Below are 18,609 nucleotides of genomic sequence, written 5' to 3'. Positions count from 1 at the left end.
ATTCTCTACTTTCACATTACCCATAATGCTTTGCACCGTGGAGGGTAGCCAGGCACTATATTTGTTTACTAAGTCAAATAACCTTAGTCATTTCTTCACATTCATGCGGGAAAAACAATTTTTCCTGATTTAAAATTTTATAGAATACCTAAAGAGGCTAAGTGTCGAAAGCGTGGGTTAGACAGAAAATTTTCACCATCAAAATTTTACACCGACAGACAACACGCGACTGTGTTCTGCACACTTCAGTGGTGGAGTAAAGTCTGATGATCCAAGTCACGAAGCCGACAACCCGTCTGTCTTTGTGTTTAGTCATAAAAAGTGCGAAAAACCGAAAAACAAGGACGAGTCAAACCGAAAAGGGCGACTTTATTGAAGGATCAGCTCCCAAAACAAAGCGCAAACGATGCAGTGTCAGTAAGCTTACTGTCCTTCCCTTTTTAGTGATTCTGTAGGGAGATCGAATGTAGTATTTGACCCTGTAGTCCAAACAGCTTCCTCTAACAGCCCAAAGATTGTCGTAATCCGGTAGCGTACGGTATGAGCTCACAGAAAATCAGACTGAAGGAAATCAAAATCAACTTAAAAATAAATCTGACAGTTCTGCTGTGTGGGCGGCACGGTGGTGTAGTGGTTAGCGCTGTCGCCTCACAACAAGAAGGTCCTGGGTTTGAGCCCCGGGGCCGGCGAGGGCCTTTCTGTGTGGAGTTTGCATGTTCTCCCCGTGTCCGCGTGGGTTTCCTCCGGGTGCTCCGGTTTCCCCCACAGTCCAAAGACATGCAGGTTAGGTTAACTGGTGACTCTAAATTGAGCGTAGGTGTGAATGTGAGTGTGAATGGTTGTCTGTGTCTATGTGTCAGCCCTGTGATGACCTGGCGACTTGTCCAGGGTGTACCCCACCTTTCACCCGTAGCCAGCTGGGATAGGCTCCAGCTTGCCTGCGACCCTGTAGAACAGGATAAAGCGGCTAGAGATGATGAGATGAGATGAGTTCTGCTGTGTTTACAGTACTGACTCGACTGAGTGAATTCTGTGCTTGTGTTCCCGTGCACGAAGCGTTTTGTATTTTCTTACAGCTTTCCCGTCGTGACCAGCAGCCAGCAAAAACCATTTCACTGTGGATTCTTCTCTGATCATTGTCGATCTTTCTCAGCTCTTCTGCTGATCTTTCACCTTAACAGAAGAATAAAGAGAGTTAAGATGTAGTTTGATGACGGTTGTATAAGTCTGTAAGCAGGTGATTTTGAGGAATTGAGCACAAAGGTGAACGTTTCTGTGTGTGTGTGTCTGAAATGTAGATTCGATTTTATGTCTCCAAAGGTGTTTAAAAATAAACACAAAAGCACTGATTCATTTCAGGTAAGTAAGTACACTCACTGGCCACTTTATTAGGTACACCCAGTAGAACAATGCATCAAATCACGCAGATCCAAATCAAGAGCTTCAGTTAATGTTCACAATGTTCAAACACAAGAACGGGAAAAACTGTGGTTAGTTTTTTGTTTCTTTTTTATCAGACATCTAGTTTTTAGGTTTGTTTACCTGACATGTTTCGACGTACGACTGTCGTCTTCCTCAGAGTGTCACCGGATGTTATTGGTGACGCATCTTTTATCAGCTGATGTTTCCGAAGGCGTGGCCTTCCTGTCTGGATTGACAGGTCGGTCACGCCTTCTACTGTCAGTTCGTCCCCTGCAAGATGTCACTCCAGGTGTGGGAGAGCATGTATGCTCCCTCATCTCGGTTGATGGTCCTCGGGCTTCGCTTACGGATCTCTATGGCCTCCCTGATCCAGCGCTGATGTTTATTATCTTCTGTGCGGATGACTCTGGCATTCCCCCAGTCCATAATATGATTTTCCCTTTTGCAATGATCTGTTATAGCTGACTTATAATTTTCCTGTTGTCAGCCATAACAGATCATTGCAAAAGGGAAAATCATATTATGGACTGGGGGAATGCCAGAGTCATCCGCACAGAAGATAATAAACATCAGCGCTGGATCAGGGAGGCCATAGAGATCCGTAAGCGAAGCCCGAGGACCATCAACCGAGATGAGGGAGCATACATGCTCTCCCATACCTGGAGTGCCATCTTGCAGGGGACGAACTGACAGTAGAAGGCGTGACCGACCTGTCAATCCAGACAGGAAGGCCACGCCTTCGGAAACATCAGCTGATAAAAGATGCATCACCAATAACATCCGGTGACACTCTGAGGAAGACGACAGTCGTACGTCGAAACATGTCAGGTAAACAAACCTAAAAACTAGATGTCTGATAAAAAAGAAACAAAAAACTAACTATATTTAATATAAGACATAATGAACGTAATCGAAAGGGAAAAACTGTGATCTCACAGTGAAGTGTGACTTTCTTTCTTTCACTGTGGTATGGGTGTTGGTTTGAGCCAGATGAGTGTTTTTGGTTTGAGTATTTCAGAAACTGCTGATCTCCTCCTGGGGTTTTCACACACAACAGTCTGTAGAGTTTACACAGAAAAAAATGGTGTGAAAAACAGAAAACAAACATCAAGTGAGTAAGTGAGTGAGTGACAGTTTTGTGGGTGGAAACAAACACCTTGTTGATAAGAGAGATCAGAAATCAGATAGATTTGAGGTGGTTCAAATTTTCATCTCATCTCATTATCTGTAGCCGCTTTATCCTGTTCTACAGGGTCACAGGCGAGCTGGAGCCTATCCCAGCTGACTACAGGCGAAAGGCGGGGTACACCCTGGACAAGTCGCCAGGTCATAACAGGGCTGACACATAGACACAGACAACCATTCACACTCACATTCACACCTACGGTCAATTTAGAGTCACCAGTTAACCTAACCTGCATGTCTTTGGACTGTGGGGGAAACCGGAGCACCCGGAGGAAACCCACACGGACACGGGGAGAACATGCAAACTCCGCACAGAAAGGCTCTCGCCGGCCACGGGGCTCGAACCCGGACCTTCTTGCTGTGAGGCGACAGCGCTAACCACTACACCACTGTGCCGCCCCGGTTTGAATTATTTATTTATTTATTTATTTATTTGGCCGGAAGGATATAGTAACTCATATAATCACTCTTTACAACCGTGGTGAGCAGAAAAGCATCTCAGCATCCAACAGCAGAACAGAAGAACATATTGGGTTCCACTCCTGCAGCCAAGAACAGGGATCTTAGAATCAACAACAAGAAGTTCCTTTTAAAGTGGCCGCTGAGTGTATTTATTAGCAGCAGCAGATATTAACATTGCAAATACAGTATTATTCCTTAAGTATTGCAAGTTATACCTTTTAAGATTGAAATCAAATAAAGTGCCAAAATATCACTGCTGTTTTTTGTCGACAAAAATTGGAAAATTTTCATGAATAAATGATGTGAGGAATAAAACACAAAAAGAAAACAATCAGCAACAGGGTGGTGTGATGGTGTAAGTGGAGTTACTGTTCTATTCTATCAGCTATAAACAGTCTCTCTCTCTCTCAGTTAATACAACACCAAAAAAATTGCAAATTGTTGTCTTACCATGTTACTCTGAAACCACAAAGAAGCAGCATAAACTCTTCTGTCCTGAACATGAAAACGTAGAAAACGGCACCGTGGTGTAGTGGTTAGTGCTGTCGCCTCACAGCAAGAAGGTCCTGGGTTCGAGCCCAGCAGCCGGCGAGGGCCTTTCTGTGTGGAGTTTGTTGTCTGCGTGGGTTTCCTCCGGGTGCTCCGGTTTCCCCCACAGTCCAAAGACACGCAGTTACAGTAGGTTAATGTGGGGCGGCCTTGGGCTGAAGTGCCCTTGAGCGAGGTACCGAACCCCTGACTGCTCCCCACATGCTCTGGTGTGGCTGCCCACTGCTCTGTGTGTGTGTGTGTGTGTATTCACTGCTTCAGATGCAGGGGCAGTCCTGGGGGTGGTCCGACCGGGCAGCCGCCCGGGGCGGCATCGCGGGGGGGGGGTTACGAGCGCGGGCGCAAAAAAAAAACCGGTCCCCCCCAAAAAAAAGCCCCCCCCCAAAAAAAAACAAAAAACAAGACGGGCGGGGCGGGGTGAACATTTTGGATGGGGAAGCCCAATACCAAAGTTGCGCAGGTGACGTCATCATAACAAGAGGCGTCAATACCTGAAGTTGGTCAGTTCTTGTAGCTCAATTGTAATTAAGGCCCGTTTACACGAGGACGCTGTCGGGTAAAAACGACTAAATATTTTATCAGAAGTGCCTTTCGTCTACATGGGGACGGCGTTTCCGAGGCTGAAAAACGGAAAAAATTGAAAACGCCTTCCAGAGTGGATAAGTTAAAAACAGCCCCCGTTGCATATCCGTCTAAACTACCCAATACGCGAAACTCTGCTCGGATCTGCTCACGTCGGGTACGCGTTTACGTCATACGTATGTCATATACTGTACATGCCAGCACGGGAAGTAAGAAAGTAAGTAAAAAAGTAAGAGCATGTCTGATTACATCGATCCAACGGACCTTCAAGCTGCTCTGGCAGCTTTAATAAACGTCCAGGAGTCCTTCGAACATCTATACCGAATCTGCACATATACCGTTAATGAACAGAGGCGGGTATAGTATGCTCTTACTTTTTTACTTACTTTCTTACTTACCATAGCCAGAGTAGTCAAAGTTTTCACGGCGCAGATGTGCAGATCAGACAAGACGGAAGACGTTGCGCATGCGTGCAGACATAGCGGAGGTCTTTCACAGCACCACCTAGTCACCTGGCATGCACATCCAATTGAATTCCACACATTTATGCGTCACAGTATAGACGCAGATTTCCTCCTTGAAAACGGTCGTGTAGACGCGGAAAAAAGTGAGAACGAACTTTTGCGTTTTTGTTTCAGACCGTCCCCGTGTAAAGTGGGCCTAAGGGTTTGCAGCAGTGTTACACACACACAAGTGTAAAATGCAGCAAAAGCCATCATGCGTCACATTTGCTGTGGGCACAAAACCCCATATAATTTAAATAACAAACCAAATATGGTGCCGCAATGCATAGGACACAAACTCAAGACGCCTCTCAAATGCGCAGACCACATTCCATTACATTGAGCAAACACTTTTGTGTGTGCGTGTGCGCGCGAGAAAGAGGAGAGAACAGAACAATCCAAACAACTTCAAAACGGCTGTACGTTTGATTGTGTGTATGAACCGAATGAATTCCCAAGATTATTGTGGTCGTGGTGGTCAATTGGTCAAGTTGAAATGGTTCAGTCTCACCTCTCGCGTTAGGTGATCACCACTACACACTGACGGTGAGTTCGTGTTGGGGGAATCATTCAGGAGGAGGTCGAATGACAAATAAACGGAGTCGTACTCGGAGACAGATCTAATGGATAGGAAAAGGTCAAAGCCATCAGGTGCCCAATTCCGGAAGAAAAGGAAAGAAGAGGAGGAGAAACGAGCAAAAGAAAAAGGTATGCTTTATGAATCAATTTCAGTGAGTGACATGAATTAGTGCCCTAATTAGCCTTATATTATTGATGCTTGCTAAGTCGGACGACCTGGCCTGGCCTGCCCCCCAACATGAAATTAATTTCAGCATAACGATTAGGCTTTGCAACAAAACGTTTAAAGTTATTGCTGTCATTGCCTTGGGTTAACGTTGGGCTCTGTATTAGCCAACAGAATGTTAACAGCTTTACATGGTTGTTTAAACATTTCTCGTCGTGCGTTGTATGTCGCGGACGCGGTCCGTTATAAATTTGCTGTTACCAGAATGGCAATGATCAAGTCGTAATGTATTACTTAAGACTCTGTGTAATGTCATAGTAGTGTAGTACGATGGTAGTAAAGTCTTTTTGATGACTAGTACGACGTTCCGCTGGCGGGATTGTGCATATTATGGGGCTACGACAAGTTAGGCACACACACACACACACACACACACACACACACACAGAAACACTAATGCCTATATCCCAATGTTTATTTCAAATTAAGCAGTTGTGCTTTCTTAAATAGCTGTGGATAGCTGTAATGCGAAGTCATTGAGTCTTTTTGTTTATTGTTTATCTTTGTATTTTTTATTGCACTAGTCATTAAAACTGGAAATTTGTTCTTGAAAATAGCTGTTGTGAGTTTGTGTATGGGGTCGTGTGTGTTCTGGACGAAGTTAGTGTTTTCTTAGGTGGTGGGTGGGAGGTGGTTGTCGGGTTGGGCCGGGGGGGCAGCAGGGGGTTTCGCCCGGGGAGTAAATCACTCTAGGATCGCCACTGTTCAGATGGGTTAAATGCAGAGGATGAATTTCACTGTGCTTGAAGTGTGCATGTGACAAATAAAGGTTTCTTCTTCTCTTCTTCTTTAATTCTGTTACAAAGCGCTGACACTGGAGACTCCTTACAGAAATGTTCAAGAAACACCTTTCTCTTTCACCATATCAACAATTTTGTAAAGTAAATAAATAAATAAATAAATAATCTTTTAAAAAATCAGCCAAGTTAATCAATTAATTAAAACAGATTTTTAAAAAAAAATTATGCGGAGGATCCACTGTACAAGTCGCTGTGAGTGAGCTGTTACTATAGCAATGATAACATATTAACATGAGCTCATTAATATTCATATAAACCTGTGATTTGCAGCTGCACTAGTGTCAGAGCTGCTGTTCAAGAAAATTAATCAACACCTTCTGACCAATCAGATTAGAGAACTTAACAGTGCTGTGGTGAAATAAAGTTGATCCAAAATATCAGTTACGCTTTCATTAATCTCAGAAATTCTTCAAAAAAAATTAAAATCAACCATTCACAAGATTCTGTTCAGTTCACCTTTAGCCTGAGTGTCTGTATTTTTAATGACAAGCGAAATTAAACTGATCATAAAGTGAGCAGGAAGGAAAGATGAAGAGAAAATGAACACCTGCAGTGTTTTATCCGAGCAGCAGGTGGCGCTAGAGACACGTTCACGAGTTTCAGAAGTACTGTGACGTCATAGACTTAACGTTTAATGAAGAAAAACTTCAGAATGAGTGATTTTATATATATATATATATATATATATATATATATATATATATACACACACACACACACACTTTACAATCTTTTTAATTTTCAAAAAATAATTAAAATATATATTTATATTATTTAAAAAATAAGTTGAAATGTTTCAAAATGATATCTGAGGACTTACTTTAAAAAGCATCCAGACTTAAATGACCTAAAATATTTTAAAAGCATAAAATTAAATAATTTAACTGAAATTAGAATTTTGAAAACACACACACACACACACACACACACACACACACATTATATATCAACAGCACATATGTTACAGTTTTTACATTTGTGTGAAGGTTTGGGATGAGGTTAGTGTTCATATACAGTGGGGAAAACAAGTATTTGATCCCTTGCTGATTTTGTTGGTTTACCCACTAAGAAAGACTTGATCAGTCTGTAATTTTAATGGTAGGTGTATTCTAACATGTGGAGACAGAATATCAAAAAGAAAATCCAGAAAATAATTTTTAAATATTTATATTAATTTATTTGTATTTTATTGAGAAAAAGAAGTATTTGATCCCCTAGTAACCATCAAGAGTTCTTGTTAATACAGACAAGTTAGACTCTCCAAATTAATGACTTGTATAAAAGCCACCTGGCCACAGAATCAATCAGTTTGTCAGACTCCAAACTCTCCAACATGGGAAAGACTAAAGAGCTTTCTGTGGATTTAAGGGAGAAGATTGTAGACCTGCACAAGACCGGTATGGGCTACAAAACCATTAGCAAGAAGCTGGGCGTTAAGGTGACAACTGTTGGTGCAATTGTGCGCAAGTACAAGACTCACAACATGATCATCAATCGACCTACAGTAGGTCTGGGGCTCCAAACAAGATCTCACCTCGTGGGGTTTCCAGGATCATGAGAACGGTGAGAAATAGACCTAATACAACACGGGCAGAGTTAGTGGATGATCTTAAAGCAGCTGGGATCACAGTCACCAAGCAAACAGTTGGTAACACTTTACACCGCAATGGTCTAACATCTTGCAGTGCTCGCAAAGTACCCCTGCTTAAGAAAGCACATGTGCAGGCCCGCCTGAACTTTGCCAATGAACATCTGAATGACTTGGAGAGTGACTGGGAGAAGGTGTTATGGTCAGATGAGACCAAAATTGAGCTCTTTGGCATCAATTCAACCCGTTGTGTCTGGAAGGAGAGACATGCTGCTTATGACCCCAAGAACACCATCCCCACTGTCAAGCATGGAGGTGGTAACATTATGCTTTGGGGGTGTTTTTCTGCACAGGGCACAGGGCTACTTCACCGTATCAATGGGAGGATGGACGGACCGTAAAATCCTAAGTGAAAACCTCCTTCCCTCTGCCAGGAAGCTTAAAATGGGTCGTGGATGGGTCTTCCAGCAGGATAATGACCCAAAGCATACAGCCAAGGCAACCAAGGAATGGCTGAAGAAGAAACATATCAAGGTCATGGAGTGGCCCAGCCAGTCTCCGGACCTGAATCCTATAGAAAATCTATGGAGAGAGCTGAAGCTCAGAGTTGCCAAGCGACAGCCACGGAATCTTGATGATTTAGAGGTCATTTGCAAAGAAGAGTGGACCAAAATTCCTCCTAATATGTGCAGAAACCTGGTCATCAACTACAAAAAAACGTCTGACCTCTGTGCTTGCTAATAAGGGGTTTGCCACAAAGTGCTAAGTCCTTTTGGCAAGAGGGTTCAAATACTTATTTTCCTCAATAAAATGCAAATAAATTAATACAAATTCTTTAAAGTCGATTTCTTGATTTTCTTTGTGATATTCTGTCTCAGCATGTTAGACTACACCTACCATTAATATTACAGACTGATCGAGTCTTTATTAGTGGGTAAACCAACAAAATCAGCAAGGGATCAAATACTTGTTTTCCCCACTGTAATTATATTTATTAAAAATATTAACATATTTTGAATACATTATGCATTTAAATGTTTTAATCATAATATAAATAGACTAGAGTGTGTAGCTGTAGTTCAGCTGAAGTGCTTTTTAAATCGAGTTAATAAATAAAATTCAATGAAAAATGAATAAAATGCACAGAAATGTGAGTGAAGTGGTGGAGCTGAACTAGGCAGCAGATGAAAATAATTAAATAATAAATTGTAAGAGATTTGTAAGCCATTCTTTGATAGTGTTTATAAAATTGTAAGGAATATGAAGGTGTATTCCTGCATTACATATTTCATTTCTGACTATAAATTGCATTAACGGTATTTAGCAGATTCTATTATCCAGAGTGACATACGGCCTGTACATCAACACCTGGGGAGCAGGTGGGGGGTTCAGTGCCACGCTCAAGGGCACTTCAGCCATTCCTGCTGGTCCAGGGAATCAAACCTGCAACCTTTTGGTCCCAAAGCTGCTTTTCTAACCATTAGGCCATGACTTCCCAGCACCCAAAATGCCCCTAAATGCCCTTAAGGATATTTAAATACAATAACAACCTGCAATTACTAACTCAGTTTAGTGATGCGTTTCTTTTTTTCCTTTTCTAAATTTGTATAAAGTCGTACTGTTAGCACAGAAGAGAGTATAAAACTCTTTTTAAACATTAAACTTGAAATAAAACACGTCACACTTGATACTCGGAGAGTTTTAGTGTTTTATTCAGCAGTGTGGACAAAAACAACCACGTGAACAACCTGCTAGAAAATGATGAGCTCTAAAAAAAATTAAAAAAAACAACAGGTAGTTATTCAATCAATCAAACAAACAGTGTTTTATTTGTCAAACAGTCAGTCAGCTATGAAGCGTAGCATAACACTGTCGATTACATTCTCAGCACTGACAGGAACAAGCTGGGGATAGAACGACACCATGTGGACAGATCGCTCGGACTTTTTGGTTATACGCTGTGTGATGTCACTAAAACTGATCAACAGGATCTTTAAAAAAAAAACATTTTAGTAAACACGTTAAAAACACAGAAACTCATGTTGTCGTGATTTCCACACAAAAAATTGTGGGTTTTTTGGGGTTATTTGTTCTGCTAGTTGAAATAAACATCTGATGAAAGCCCAGGAGCCATTTTTTCCAGATGAGGAGCCGTGAAAGCAGCACACATGTGGAAGAAGATAATAATCATCATAATAAAAACAGTATTTATATCATAAAGGGCACATTGTTTTGTTTTCAACCAGCATGCTCGTGGTGTGATAAAAGGTACTGCAGGATCTTCACCCTTCTCCGTCCATCAGCTCAACACAGAGTCGTCCTTCAGGAGCGTTTAACATTCACTGGCTCGTGCTAGCGACAGAAAACAAGCAAAACAGAAAACATTATGAGCTTTAGGACAATAATTAGAATAATTACACTTCCGGGCAAAAGATTATTAACTTCCTGTGTTACGATTTTTTTAAAAAATCATTTAAAAAACAAAACAAAAAAACCCAAACAAAACATCGTGACTGTTGGTGCTAAATTTTTCACAAACCCCCCCACCACCCCCACATATAATGGTGCGAAAATACAAAAACAAAGCGGTCTGAGGAGAATGAACAGGCTGCTTCGAGCTTTCAGAAACTCAAATAATCAATCACTCACTCACTCACTCACTCACTCTTTACACCCATGGTGAGCAGAAAAGCATCTCGGAATGCACAACACATCACACGTTAAGGCAGATACACAACAACAGCAGAAGACCACATCAGGTTCAACTCCTTTCAGCCAAGAACAAGACACAAGACTCTGAGGCAACAGCAGACACTGAAACTGGACAGATAATGATTGGACTGAAAACTCGGCCCAGGTGAGATTTCTCTCATCTCCAGCTGTCCGGTTTCAGTGAGCTTGTGCTCTGTGACCACATTCTGATGTTTGATGAGAACATTACCTGAAGCTCGTGGCCTGTGTGTGTACGAGTTTATACACTGCACTGCTGCTACACGATTGGTTGATTGGATAAGTGCGTAAATGAACGTGTGTCACCGTTCTGCCATAATAAAGAAGCATGTACTGTACGGGGGGTACAAACTTTTCCCCCTCACTGTACTTTAAAGCACACTGTTCCTGTTGTGGTGTTTAGCAGCAGTACTGCTTTCCTGTTGAGGAATACTAAAAAGAATGATGTAAGGGGTGTGGTTTATCACAGCCTCTTGGCCATTCACGACACAGGAGGCGGAGTTATAGACAAGCTCACAGATCCAGGACGAAATGGAGGACTGAAAGCCGGACACGCCCTCTGTGTGGTTTTTACTTCCAGGGGTTTTAATGTGACCCCACTGGGTTGAAAGATTGAAGAGCTGATGCTTGAGTTTTATTTTTATTTGTGTTTCAAATGGATCCTCAGTCTCTCACACACAGCACATTTTCACTTCTTCACATTTCCATGTCAGTCTGTTTCCTTTTTCAGGTACACAGAGAAAGAGGGAGAGCACGTGCAAGTATGTGTATGCGTGAGAGAGAGAGCGAGCCAGCAAGTAAGTATGTGTGTGTATGTGAGTGAGAGAGAGTGCAAGGAGACAGAGAGCACACGTGTGTGTGTGTGTGTGAGAGAGAGAGAGAGCCAACAAGTAAGTGTGTGTGTGAGAGAGAGAGAGCGCAAGTGTCAGAGAGAAAGAGAGCGCGCCCGTGTGTGTGAGAGAGAGAGAGCGCTAGCAAGTGTGTGTGTGTGTGTGTGTGTGTGTGTGTGAGAGAGAGAGAGAAAGAGAGAGAGGAGTCATCATGGAAAGTGTGCTGAGGCACCGTGGAGAGAGAACCCATACGGCCGAAGTGGTTTTGTGTTTATGAAATCATCGCCGGAGCAACTGGCAAAACAACTCAGCAGATGGAACTCGTACACAGGAGACGCCTCCAACCGTTACAGCCGACTCACTCCCGTCACACTGCATCCGGTTACTGCAGGTCACTCACACACACACACACACACACACACACACACACACACACACACACACACTAATTCTCTGCGGACCCATCACACCCTGGTCACAATCTGTTTAATCTTCTCCCCTCAGGGAGGCGATATAGATCACTGTATGCTAAAACAACCAGACACAAGAATAGTTTCTTCCCTCAGGCTGTCTCTGTGATGAACAGCTAAAATCCACATTCATATATCAGTAATATCACTTGCAAAATATCTGCACACTTATACTGTCATTCTGTGCTCACTGTGACTTACATATACATATATAGTTTTTTACTTATTTAAATTTACTATTCATCTTTGCACTATGCACCATATTGCACCAAAAGGGAAATCCTTTCTGTGATGAACAGCTAAAATCCAGATTCATATATCAGTAATATCACTTGCAAAATATCTGAACACTTATACTGTCATTCTGTGCTCACTGTATACTTTATATTTATTTAACTATTCCATACTTGACTTACCTGGATTACTTTGCACTATGCACCTATTTTTGTTGTTGTTGTTGTTTGCTTTTGTGTTTACGCTTTTTTATCTGTTTTTGTACTATGAGAGCTAAGTGATCCGGAGTCAAATTCCTCGTGTGTGCCCACATACCTGGCAATAAAAGTGTTTCTATTCTATTCTGTTACAGCTAAATATAATACACTCCTGTGTCATTTACACGAGGGTTTACACACAGTGAAGGCAATATGCAGAAAATATCACAATCACAATACTTATAACATTACTATAGTTAGGTTTGGTAAAAATAAAGAAAAAATTGTGCCAAATTAGAGAGAGAGAGAGAGAGAGAGAGAGAGAGAGAGAGAGAGAGAGAGAGAGAAAATGAACCAGTTTAACAAGGAAAAAATACAAAGATATAACTTTTTTGCTTTACAGACTGAAGGAAATTTTTTTTATCTGAAAATGAAATTATTTAATGAATATATTATATTGATTAATAATTTTAATACATTTGAAATACTTAAATGTCTCATCTCATTATCTCTAGCCACTTTATCCTGTCCTACAGGGTCGCAGGCAAGCTGGAGCCTATCCCAGCTGACTACGGGCGAAAGGCGGGGTACACCCTGGACAAGTCGCCAGGTCATCACAACACATAGACACAGACAACCATTCACACTCACATTCACACCTACGCTCAATTTAGAGTCACCAGTTAACCTAACCTGCATGTCTTTGGACTGTGGGAGAAACCGGAGCACCCGGAGGAAACCCACGCGGACACGGGGAGAACATGCAAACTCCGCACAGAAAGGCCGTCGCCGGCCACAGGGCTCGAACCCGGACCTTCTTGCTGTGAGGCGACAGCGCTAACCACTACACCACCGTGCCGCCCATATTACATCTATTATAAAAAAATATTACACCTTAATGATTAAATGCAACAATTTAGAAGCATTTTAAACTTCTAAATGTGAGGCTATTAAAAAATACTAAAAATAACAATTACATCATATTTGGGTTCGCTAAAAAAACCTCTTGAAATAAGCCACATTAAAGAGAAATAATAACAAAAAAAAAAAAAAAACAGTTCAATAAGGAGAAGGAAGAAAAGATTGAAACTTGGTAAAAAAAAATGATGAGATTCAATTTGCTAAACGTCATATCCAGCTCAAAAGTCAATAAATGATTATAAAAGTGAAAGAGAAACGTCTGCCCTTCAAAATAAAACCGTTTTAAAAGCAGATTGTTGAGAAAAACACATTCTTACTGAAAACAAGCTTATTTAATGAATAAATATTAATATATTATTTAGCAACATGAGCTAAGCTACCTAGCTACTGTGTCTAAACCCAGCACTGCACAACGTTTCCTGCTTCCTCTCCAGTCATGAGTATTTTAATTTATTAGCTTGCCAGGTTTGTTAACAAGCTCACTAATGTGTTAGATCACATCTTTAAATCCAACAGTAGAAGATTTAACTACACTGAGCTCTTACAGTGAGTACAACACTCGCTAAGCTTGATAACAGGCTAGCTAGCTAACATGAGGCTAACTACTCTAATGCGTGATTAAGACCTGTAGCTAAGGCTAGCGAACATTATGCCAAGTATTACTTTGTGTCAAGCATTAGCGAAGATCATTGGAACTTTAGCTGATTAAACTGGTTGCAAACCGTCTAGAGTTCAACACTGTTACGCACCGATAAAGTCTAAAGTACAGAAAGGTTCATTATAAAACAGAAAAAGTGAATAAAAGATGAGAAATTAGTAGAAATTGTGTTTTTATTTTATAATTAAGATATGGCCTTTAAACACTGTACCTGTGTCATTGAGCATCTGCTGGGTTGCTGTGTTACTTCCGGTCCTCCTCCTGGATTAGTACATAAAGGGATAAGTAGTGATTAGTGTTCCAATAACATTTCCAATTAAAATATTTCAGATTTTTAACCACATACAGTACAACACAACATGGCACAACATGAGACGACATGACATACCTCTTGCCCTGGTTAAATTTGCACCTGCAGTGTCCACCTGTAAGAGAACAGCGTCAGGGTTGTTTCACGCATCCTCGAGTTAAAAGTTCATAATAATTACTGTACAAACATTCTATAAATCTGCCTGTATGAGTTTTATATCAAGTTAAATATAAAAATGCAGCACATTCTACAAACATCACACCGTCTGACAGCGTTCAAAAAACACAGAGAGAGGTTTCGCTGAACTTCGGTGACGTTCGTTTGTCCGTATCAATGTGTTGGTTAACTCAACCCTCAACCCCAAAACTTGATACTCAACCCGACATACAACTCTTACTCAACCCCAATAACACCAAACCCTTAACACTCAACTCAGACACCAACACTCAAAACTCAACCCTGATACTCAACCCCAACACTCAACCCTTGAAATTCAACCCCGACACCCAACCCCCGACCCTTGACACCCAACCCTTGAGTTCTGGACTGTGATTGGTTAACTCAGGGCTTTTCAAAGTGTGGGGTGTGCCTCCCCTAGGGGGCGCCAGAGTTCTTCCGTGCAACGTGAGGAAAAATAAACCAGAATAAGTTACTATTGCGGACATTTAGTGAACTTCTTGTCATCTTGAGGACCACAATGGAAATAAGTGTATTTTAATGCTTTTTGTGTCATCCTCGGCAATATGTACATGTATGTTTTTATCATATATATTTATATTGCCAAATAAAATAAAATCAACTTCAGCTAGCCTTTGCCAGAGACAAAATAGATTGATTTTTAGTACCTAAAGCTACAGTGAGTGAGGAGACAGAGTCTGGGCCAAGAAAAAAAAGAAGGAAGTATGAGCACGATTATTTAAAGTTTGGATTTTCATGGACTGGATCTGAAGATGCTCCACTGCCAGTGTGTTGTCTGCCAAGAGATGCTAGCTAACGATGCTATGAGATGTTTAAAATGTGTAAAACAAGATGTTTAAAAAAAAAAAAGCACAGATGTTTAAAATGTGTAAAAAAAAGAGCACAGATGTTTAAAATGTGTAAAAAAAGATGTTTTTAAAAAAGCACAGATGTTTAAAATGTGTAAAAAAAAGATGTTTAAAAAAGCACAGATGTTTAAAATGTGTAAAAGATGTTTTTAAACATCTGTGCTTTTTTTAAACATCTTTTTTTTACACATTTTAAACATCTGTGCTTTTTTAAAAACATCTTTTTTTTACACATTTTAAACATCTGTGCTTTTTTTTAATGTGTAAAAAAAAAAGATGTTTTAAAAAAAGCACAGATGTTTAAAATGTGTAAAAAAAGATGTTTTAAAAAAAGCACAGATGTTTAAAATGTGTAAAAAAGATGTTTTTAAAAAAGCACAGATGTTTAAAATGTGTAAAAAAGATGTTTTTAAAAAAGCACAGATGTTTAAAATGTGTAAAAAAAAAGATGTTTTTAAAAAAGCACAGATGTTTAAAATGTGTAAAAAAGATGTTTAAAAAAAGCACAGATGTTTAAAATGTGTAAAAAAAAGATGTTTTTAAAAAAGCACAGATGTTTAAAATGTGTAAAAAAAAGATGTTTTAAAAAAAGCACAGATGTTTAAAATGTGTAAAAAATGTTTAAAAAAGCACAGATGTTTAAAGTGTAAAAAAAGATGTTTTAAAAAGCACAGATGTTTAAAATGTGTAAAAAGATGTTTTTAAAAAAAGGACAGATGTTTAAAATGTGTAAAAAAAAAGATGTTTAAAAAAAGCACAGATGTTTAAAATGTGTAAAAAATGTTTAAAAAAGCACAGATGTTTAAAATGTGTAAAAAAAAAGATGTTTTTAAAAAAGCACAGATGTTTAAAATGTGTAAAAAAAAGATGTTTTAAAAAAAGCACAGATGTTTAAAATGTGTAAAAAATGTTTAAAAAAGCACAGATGTTTAAAGTGTAAAAAAAGATGTTTTAAAAAGCACAGATGTTTAAAATGTGTAAAAAGATGTTTTTAAAAAAAGCACAGATGTTTAAAATGTGTAAAAAAAAGATGTTTAAAAAAAGCACAGATGTTTAAAATGTGTAAAAAATGTTTAAAAAAGCACAGATGTTTAAAATGTGTAAAAAAAAGATGTTTTTAAAAAAGCACAGATGTTTAAAATGTGTAAAAAAAAGATGTTTAAAAAAGCACAGATGTTTAAAATGTGTAAAAAATGTTTAAAAAAGCACAGATGTTTAAAATGTGTAAAAAAAGATGTTTTTAAAAAAGCACAGATGTTTAAAATGTGTAAAAAAAGATGTTTTTAAAAAAGCACAGATGTTTAAAATGTGTAAAAAAAAGATGTTTAAAAAAAGCACAGATGTTTAAAATGTGTAAAAAAAGATGTTTAAAAAAAGCACAGATGTTTAAAATGTGTAAAAAAAGATGTTTTAAAAAAAGCACAGATGTTTAAAATGTGTAAAAAATGTTTAAAAAAGCACAGATGTTTAAAATGTGTAAAAAAAGATGTTTTAAAAAGCACAGATGTTTAAAATGTGTAAAAAGATGTTTTTAAAAAAAGCACAGATGTTTAAAATGTGTAAAAAAAGATGTTTTAAAAAAAGCACAGATGTTTAAAATGTGTAAAAAAAAGATGTTTTAAAAAAAAGCACAGTTTAAAATGTGTAAAAAAAAAAAAATGATGTGTACAACAACCATTTTTTAAAATACGAATGGAACATTAAGTATAGCAACAACAACAAATTGTAAGGGGGTCGCTGTTGTTTATTTGCCCTCTGGGGGGGGGGGGGGGGGGGCTGACTCTCCCACACTTTGAAAACCCCTGGGTTAACTGATTAATTTTCAGCGCCTCTGACAGTGCTACAACTGCTGATCACAGGTTTATTTTAATATTCATTTTAATGCACACGTTGTAATAAATAGCATTATGGTTTCCATAGTAACAACTCATTCACAGGGACCTGTAGGAAACTCTGAGGGGCGTACCAATCGGACGATTTTGAGACGACTGAAATTAATTGAGGAAACAATGATAAAGTGATGATTATCGAAAAAAAGGACAGAGCAGCGATGTGTAAAAATAATTCGTCTTTTTAAAATGATGGTAAATAACAGACTGATTTGGCCAAAATTAACTTTGTAATTATCCTCGTCTCTCTCCATCATCATTCACAAATCAATGGTTCCTGGATTCTGAACAAAGTTGCTCACATGTTGATCAGATGAAAATCCTAAAATCATACCGTATCGACAAATATCAAATCTTTCAATCTTATGAATCAGAATTGTATCGTGTGGAAGGCTGAGGATTACAGCCCCAATAACTTTAGGTTTTCTGAAATGGGAAAGTTTTGGTTTCTCAGTAACGTGAAAAGCTTTGGAGTTTTGTCTCATTAACTTCAAAAGAGAGGAAAAAAAGATGGAATGACTTTTTATGACATAAGAACAGGATCTCATTTATTATTGCTGTGGCACAAAAGAATAAAAGACTTCAGGAGGTGCTGTTATGGGAAAATAATCCAATCAGCTCGGAGATGGTAACAGCAGTGTGTGTGTGTGTGTGTGTGTGTAATAAACTCACTGAGGAGGATCGTAATGCCGATCAGACACAACACCGCGGCCATGATCAGCCCTCCGACACGCAGCCGTTTATAATCTACACACAGACAGAGAAGGACACTGCTCATTGGACAAAAAGTCACAGCAGTTGTGAAAGGACAGATGAACTGCAATTTATGCAATTAAATTACGTAACCATGATACCTAAAGTCATCTGAGGTGGAAAAAAATGCAAAAAGAAAAACAAAAAAACAAACAAAAAAAACGGAGACCCATATATGAAAAAAAAGGATGCCAATTAATTACCTTTAGTCAACTTGTTTGCTTTCTTATTAGCTAGCTAGCTCGTATCGAGAGCAAGAGTGTTACGCTAACACACGTGAAGTTAAGACACATTAATCACCTCCAGCTCTTTTCAGAACTAATGGTCTCATGATCATTTTTGGGGCTCGGAGGAAATTTTGGGGCGTCGTCAGAGTTAACCGCACCGGGAACCTTTTTAAACCGAATTCAACCTGACGATCGGATATAACTCGCCAATTCCTCCGGTCACGTTCAAATCTGTTAAAGGTTAGTGAATATTTTCGTGCTACAATAAACTTTACAGATGATTCCAGATTGATCCTGGGTTGTATTAAAAGACATCCGAGTCAAACATACAGAAACCTCAGAAAGCGAAATCTGTTCGTTCTTGTGTATAAAATAATAACGATCAGTGTGGGCGGGGCTTCTGAGTACGACGCTCAATGATCAGACTGGTTCACAGGAAGTGTGTGTT

At 39.3% G+C, this 18,609-nt stretch overlaps 1 protein-coding gene across 2 annotated transcripts in view; it reads right to left on the bottom strand.

Annotated features, from left to right (window-relative positions):
- Nucleotides 1-9,584: 9,584 nt before the first annotated feature.
- The window catches only part of fxyd3 (FXYD domain containing ion transport regulator 3), a 45,177-nt gene continuing 36,152 nt past the window's right edge, over nucleotides 9,585-18,609 (bottom strand). For both annotated transcript variants that reach the window (XM_060900437.1, XM_060900436.1), the window contains 4 exons: nucleotides 17,854-17,928; nucleotides 14,325-14,361; nucleotides 14,148-14,197; nucleotides 9,585-10,248 (listed from right to left, as the gene is read on the bottom strand). In XM_060900437.1, coding sequence (XP_060756420.1) covers nucleotides 10,229-10,248; nucleotides 14,148-14,197; nucleotides 14,325-14,361; nucleotides 17,854-17,928 — 182 coding nt within the window. In that variant the 3' untranslated portion in view covers nucleotides 9,585-10,228. The remainder of the gene's footprint in view (nucleotides 10,249-14,147; nucleotides 14,198-14,324; nucleotides 14,362-17,853; nucleotides 17,929-18,609) is intronic.

The sequence above is a fragment of the Neoarius graeffei genome, chromosome 19 (genome assembly GCF_027579695.1).
Source record: "Neoarius graeffei isolate fNeoGra1 chromosome 19, fNeoGra1.pri, whole genome shotgun sequence".
In the NCBI taxonomy this organism is placed as follows: Eukaryota; Metazoa; Chordata; class Actinopteri; order Siluriformes; family Ariidae; genus Neoarius; species Neoarius graeffei.
The sequence above is the reverse complement of the archived record's forward strand: the minus strand, read 5'-3'. Positions and strand labels throughout refer to the sequence as shown.